Source organism: Eretmochelys imbricata, chromosome 1 (genome assembly GCF_965152235.1).
Source record: "Eretmochelys imbricata isolate rEreImb1 chromosome 1, rEreImb1.hap1, whole genome shotgun sequence".
NCBI classification, from domain to species: Eukaryota; Metazoa; Chordata; order Testudines; family Cheloniidae; genus Eretmochelys; species Eretmochelys imbricata.
The window spans coordinates 5,058,939-5,066,029 of NC_135572.1; the positions used below are offsets into that span (position 1 = coordinate 5,058,939).

Here is a 7,091-nt window from a genome sequence, read left to right on the forward strand (position 1 = left end):
GGGAGATCTACATGGAGAGGTGGACAGCGCTGGAGGTTATGGGTCAGGCAGAGGGTGTACAGGGACAGGTGAGTGGTATTGGGTGCATGGTGTCACAGAGCGTCATGTACACGGACAGGTGGGAAGCACTGCGACATTAATTTTTTCTTTGTGATTGTTGGTCCAAGGCCAGTGCTGGGACCTTTTTTGGCCCTGAGTGCTTTTGCACAAGGTGTCAGGGGTTTTTGCCCTGGCAAGGCACAGAACTGCAGCCTGAGGGTCACAACCTGTACTCAGTTGTGTTTCCAACTCTTCTTGTTCTTATTATGTAACTTCAGACTTTTCATCGATGGAAAGAACCATTGATCTTTGTGTTACACTGCACCCCATATTCTTCCTCATGATATTATTTTGATATGATTAGCATACTTATGATGCATTTCATGCAAGGCGAGTCCTGTAAGATGTCATTGGAAAAGATATGAAGTTCTGAATAAGATAATTCTATGTGTGTGCATGTATCATTCTTGTATCTGAAGTTATGAATATTGACTACAGATCTGTATTTCAAATGTAGTTACACCTGGGTAACGCCCGCTAGGCAAGATGCTTTCAGCCTAGATAACTGTTTGGGATGGGCCTATTCAGGTCACTGAGCCATTAGGGAATACAATAGGCCTTAAGAGAAAGTTATGAGCCTTCCTGAGAACAGCCTATAACTAGAGGATAGTATTTCTACTTGTTTTTAGCAGACCAGGTGAATAATTTTTTAAGTGGCTTGTTTCTTGCTTTTGGGCTTTTGGGCTTCTGGGAGTGGCTGCTCCTTCCCCTCCCCTCTCCCCCCCACCAGAGAGTCTTATTGGCTCCCGGATGCAAAATCCCTCCGAAACCAAAAGAAAGAATCTGGAGACTGACAGTCCCCAGGGCCAATGGGGAGAGGCCCACTTTCCAGGTCAACCCAGTTTATAGAGCACTGCAGTTCAATGAGGGAAACAAGAGCCTGGGGGTGAGGGCCTGCCAGGGGGAGCTCAGTGATCTTGGGTTTGGGAAATTAATTGTGTTCCTTTCTCCCCTGAGAGTCATTGTCACCACCATGAGATTGATGCACGTGCTTGCTTGCGGCATGGCTTGTTGCGTTCATTCCCTGAAGTGCCTACCCTCCCTCCACGGGCTGCCTCCTGCCTGGACTACTAGCTACAGGTGGTTTGGCTGGTTTGGTACAGGGGTGGGTACAGATAACAGGAGGCTGGCCAGCTGCAAAGCAGCAGACTGCAATTTCCCTGCACTCGGCTGGCTGCTGGTAGTGCAGTGCTTGTGGTTTAATTAATATATATATATATATATATATATATATATATATATATATATATATATATATATATATATAATTATCATTATTATTTTATTATTATTAAAAGTTCATCTGTGGTTAGTGGTCTTTCCGGTGGTGCACATCTGGTGATGTTGTTGCCCCTTCAGCAGTGAGGGGATATCTGTTGCGGGGGATGCGAGGGGCAAGGGGGATGCAGCCTGTGGGGGGGGTGTGGGGGAGGGGGCAGGGGATGGCAAAGTTGGAGCGGGGGCTCCACAAGCCTGGTGGGGAGGTGGACTGCCACTGTGCTTCTGTTGTTGGTCAGAGACTCGGGGCATTTCTGGTGGTGCGGTACATCACCGGGATTGGGTCTTTTGGGGGTTGGTGGTATTATGACTGTAGTGGTGGTCGACCGGTGGTGCTATGGATGCAAAGGCATGCCAGGCAAAACGGGATTGGTTGTTTTGGGTGGCTTGGACTCCTTTTGAAAGGTAGCGTGGCTTATTTTTCTCATGAGAGGCCTGGGACCAGGCCACATGAATCTGAACTCCATTTTGGGATGCCTGTACTTTTCCAAGTTTTGAAACAAAGGGCTCCCACCATAAGCTAAAGCTATATAAGGCAGGGAGAGACATCATGGGTGGTTCTTCACTCCTCACGTAAGAGGACTCTTGGAAACACCTACCAAAAAAAAAAAAAAAGAGTGTGTGGAAACCTGAGAAACCCAAGCCGGAAAGCAAATGCAGGTTGTTCCTTGAGATTCTTCCAGACAGCTTGTATCATCAATCATGGTGAGAAACTGCTAATTCATAGTCAGTCTAACTTGTGTGTTAAACTTAGTTTGCATGTTTGATTATTTGCTAAGTAATCTACTTTGATCTGTTTGCTATCCCTTATAATAAGTTAAAATTTACCTTTTGTAGTTATTGAAACTTGTTATATGTTTTATTGTCCTCCCCACATTGAGGGAGTGTCATAAATATAAAGGGAAGGGTAAACCCCTTTGAAATCCCTCCTGGCCAGGGGAAAGCTCCTCTCACCTGTAAAGGGTTAAGAAGCTAAAGGTAACCTCGCTGGCACCTGACCAAAATGACCAATGAGGAGACAAGATACTTTCAAAAGCTGGGAGGAGGGAGAGAAACAAAGGGTCTGTGTCTGTCTATATGCTGGTTTCTGCCAGGGATAGACCAGGAATGGAGTCTTAGAACTTTTAGTAAGTAATCTAGCTAGGTATGTGTTAGATTATGATTTCTTTAAATGGCTGAGAAAAGAATTGTGCTGAATAGAATAACTATTTCTGTCTGTGTATCTTTTTTGTAACTTAAGGTTTTGCCTAGAGGGGTTCTCTATGTTTTTTAATCTAATTACCCTGTAAGATATCTACCATCCTGATTTTACAGGGAGGATTTCTTCATTTCTATTTACTTCTATTTTTATTAAAAGTCTTCTTGTAAGAAACTGAATGCTTTTTCATTGTTCTCAGATCCAAGGGTTTGGGTCTGTGGTCACCTATGCAAATTGGTGAGGCTTTTTATCCAACATTTCTCAGGAAAGGGGGTGTGCAAGTGTTGGGAGGATTGTTCATTGTTCTTAAGATCCAAGGGTCTGGGTCTGTAGTCACCTAGGCAAATTGGTGAGACTTTTTACCAAACCTTGTCCAGGAAGTGGGGTGCAAGGTTTTGGGAAGTATTTTGGGGTGAAGGACACGTCCAAACAGCTCTTCCCCAGTAACCAGTATTAGTTTGGTGGTGGTAGCGGCCAGTCCAAGGACAACGGGTGGAATATTTTGTACCTTGGGGAAGTTTTAACCTAAGCTGGTAAAGATAAGCTTAGGAGGTTTTTCATGCAGGTCCCCACATCTGTACCCTAGAGTTCAGAGTGGGGGAGGAACCTTGACAGGGAGGAACAAACTGGGTAACAAATTCATATTGGTCAGGGTTTGGACCAGGGCCAGATGGTACAGCTCTGGGGTTCTAGGCTAGGGAGCTGGTGGTTATTTTGGCTGTAGCCTCTCTGTTATTGGTTCATGCAGTGGCTGGTCAGAGAGCCTGTATGTATCTGCAGCTGGAAGGGTAGCTTCCTGTACAAATGCTGGTGGAGGAGTAGGACGAGGAGCAGTTTGCAGTTTGTCCCAACAGGACATTGGGAGAGGGATCCCAGGTTGGTGAGTCAGAGGGATCAATTGTACCCGAGATCCAGGGGTCACATCCAAAATTGATTTTAAATTATCAGTGATGGGGAATCCACATATTCTTGGTAAATTGTTCGAATGGTTACTCTCACCATTTAAAAATGTACGCCTTATTCCCTGTCTGAATTTCTTTAACTTCAGCTTCCAGCCATTGGATCATATTACTCCTCTGTACAGAGGCTGAAAAGCCTATTTTTAAATACTTGTTCCCTGTGTAGGTACTTACAGACTGTTATCAAGTCATCCCTTAACCATCTTTCTTAAACAAAATAGATTGAGCTCTTTGAGTTTGTCAGTATAAGGCAGGTTTCCGAATGCTTTAATAATTCTTGTGATTCTTTTCTGGACCCTCTTCAATGTATCGACATCCATCTTTAATCACGGACACCAAACTGGACACAGGATTCCAACAGCAGGTGCGCTAGTGCCCAATACAGAGTTAAAATAACGTCTCTAGTCTCCCTGAGATTCCCTTGGTTTCATCCAAGGATCACAGTGGCTCTTTTGGCCACAGGCTCATGCTGGGAGCTAAGTTTAGATAATTATGTCTTCACATCCCCAAATCATGTTCAGAGTCACTGAACTTCACACGAGAGTCCAGCATCATGTAAGCATCGCCTACATTCTTTGTCCTTAGATATAGATACCTACACGGCTATATTAGAACGCACATTGTTTGCTTCGACCTAGTTTACCAACCAATCCAGATTGCTCTGAATCAGTGACCTGTATACATTTTCTATGATCTCCCAGATGTGCTCGCCTGTATACCTAAATACCCAAATCCTTGTAGTTTCATGCCCTTTCTGTTGGGTGCTATTTCATGAAAATATCTGTTTCCATCGGGGAAACTTGGCTCCTTTCCAACATAGGAATTGAATCATGAGTCACACCTATGTTCCAATGCAGTCCAGTGTCCTCTCTCTCTGACAGTGACGGCTCCAGGGGCTGTACAAGAAGGTGTAAGAAACCCAGCTGCAGGCTCATGTGGTGGGTGGTGATTTGGACTTCCTGACTGTATCACCCTGACGCCTAACAGCTACAGATAGGCTTGTCCCCTGAAATATGTGGGCCTAGGCTTCCCAAAATATTCATTAAGCTGTAGTTATTGAAACTGGATAGCTTCACTATCCATGTGTATGTCCAAACCCTTCCTGATTCTTGATTAGCTCATGGCCTGAACTATCTTTTGTGGCGAGGAGTTCCTCAGTCTGAGGCACTGAGTGGAGAAAGCATTCTTTTTTACCTTTTTTGAATTTGCCACATTTCAGTTCAATTGAATGTCTTTTTGATCTTTTGATATGAGACAGGGAGAACACATTCTCCATTTCCCCTCTACAAGTCAGTATTTTATAAACTTTTCCTATGTCCCCTCTTCTTCGATTCCTTTGTAAGGTAACAATCCCAGTCTTTTCAACCTCTCTTCATATGAGTTTCACCGGGCCCTTGATCATTCTAGTTGCCTTTGCCTGAACACCTCTAGTTTTGCAATATTCTGTGTGTGAAGGGTGCCCAGTACTACACAGAGGAGTCCATAGGAGGGAGAAACATTGACTGACAGATCTCATGGCAATGCATTTTCTGTATGATTCCATATCCCATTTCTTCTGGATCCGAATGTTTTGCTTAGTTTCTGTCCATGCTTTCACTGTGAGCAGAGTTTCACAGAGCTCTGTACCTTCATGCCCAGATCCCTGTCCTGAGTGCATACATTTAAATTAGAACCTTCTAAGGTGTTTGAGGAGTTCAATATTTTCCCTCCAATGAGCATATAAGTTGCAGTTATTGACATGGAAATTCATCTGTCATTGTGATATCCATTCATCTGACTTGATTAGCTCCTTCTGTGGAGTTCTTCGGACTTGACTATGACCTAAATAATCTGGTGCCATCTGTAAATGTTGCCACCTCACTGCTCAGCCCCCTTTCTAGATTCATAATAACTATTTGTTATAAAGTGTTTAAAGACCCTCACTGTGTTTCTTTTGATTCACAGGAACGCTGAGCATTTTGGAGCCTGATCGACGCATCAACCACCTTATGGCAGCTTTCAACCTCTCCCCCTCTGCCCCTTCAACATTCATCCTTGCTGGCATCTCTGGCCTGGAAGCTGCTCACATGTGGATATCCATTCCTTTCTCTGTGTTCTACATTGTCTGCCTGTTGGGAAATTGCATGGTTCTGTTTGTTGTAGGCAAAGAGCAGACCCTGCACAAGCCGATGTACCTGCTGCTCTGCATGTTGGCACTTACAGACATTGCCACGTCTACCTCAGTCGTGCCGAAAGCCCTGTGTATATTTTGGTCCAATTTGAGAGGCATTACTGTGGGTGGCTGCCTCACCCAGATGTTCTTCCTTCATGCAGTTTCTGTTATGCAGTCAGCCATCCTCGTGACAATGGCCTTCGATCGCTACATTGCCATATGTAAACCTCTGAGATACACCACCATCCTCACCAACGCACGGATAGCTAAGCTCGGGCTTTTGGGTTTGATAAGAACTGTTCTCTTCGTCCTGCCCCTGCCCCTGCTCCTGAGCAGGCAGCCGTTCTGTGCCAACCACATTATCCCCCATACCTACTGCGAGCACATGGCTGTGGCAAAGATGTCCTGTGGGGATATCACAGTCAACAGGATGTATGGCTTGGTGGTCACATTTATAGTCTTAGGGTTAGACCTGTGGCTCGTTGTCTTCTCCTATAGTCTGATCACCAGAGCCATCCTCAGAATCTCCTCCAAGAAAGCTCATCGGAAAGCACTCAACACCTGCACAGCCCACATCTGTGTCATGCTGATGTCTTGTACTTTCTTCCTCTTCTCCACTGTAACACACCGCTTCGGTCAGGGCATTGCTTCCCACGTTCACATCATCTTAGCCAACCTCCACTTCCTTGTCCCCCCCATGCTCAACCCAATCATTTATGGGGTCAAAACCAAAGAGCTTCGTGACAAAGTGGTCAAATACACCTGCAGAAGATGATTGCTGGGGGCACTGACTTTAAACCTGTATGAAAAGATTGGGAAGAGATATCTCCTTGTTAATCAAGGTTGCTCTCTCCCAATTTGGCTGAGCTCAAAATTGTGCAATTTCATAGTCTGAGAAATTCCTCACACATAATGTCTTATCACTCCATCACCAAGCACTGCTTACAACCTTCCATGACTGTCTCTTGGCGTTTCCATGACTTCCATACTAAGAGAATATACTGCAGCTTTCTGATTTAAGGTGTTCTTCTATTACACCCTGTGTGAACATGATTCTTGATCAGTTCGACTAACTAAAGGTGCACTTTCAGATAGCCAAAGAAAAGAAATAAACTACAGTGTTGAACTTATTTATCACACGTGCAATGATCCAGTGACTAAAATGTTCCTGAGTTTTCTATGCCCAATATTTTAGGAAGCCTGGAGGACAAACCAAATGTTTCTATTGGAAAGTACTAATAGAAGAAAGCTGCTGCAGGAAATGAGGATATCCTACAGAGCTTATTGTTGAGCGTTGTGAAACTGTGTTTTGGAGAACTGAATGTTGTTTACCCTGCGGGGTGTGTACCCCAGAATGTGATCAAGCCAGTAGCAACCGTATGATGTGCACTCAGCCATTATGAGT

The 7,091-nt window shown here is 44.5% G+C and overlaps 1 protein-coding gene across 1 annotated transcript; it reads left to right on the forward strand.

The window, feature by feature from the left end:
• The first annotated feature begins 5,483 nt into the window (after positions 1 to 5,483).
• LOC144278548 (olfactory receptor 52P1-like) lies at positions 5,484 to 6,461 on the forward strand. Its single transcript, XM_077839902.1, has one exon. It carries the CDS (start codon positions 5,523 to 5,525, stop codon positions 6,459 to 6,461), a length of 939 nt encoding a protein of 312 aa, XP_077696028.1. The 5' UTR covers positions 5,484 to 5,522.
• Positions 6,462 to 7,091: the final 630 nt, after the last annotated feature.

Excerpts from the sequence above, each read along its gene's own strand:
- LOC144278548 (XM_077839902.1), top strand. The coding sequence starts at position 5,523 with ATGGCAGCTTTCAACCTCTCCCCCTCTGCCCCTTCAACATTCATCCTT.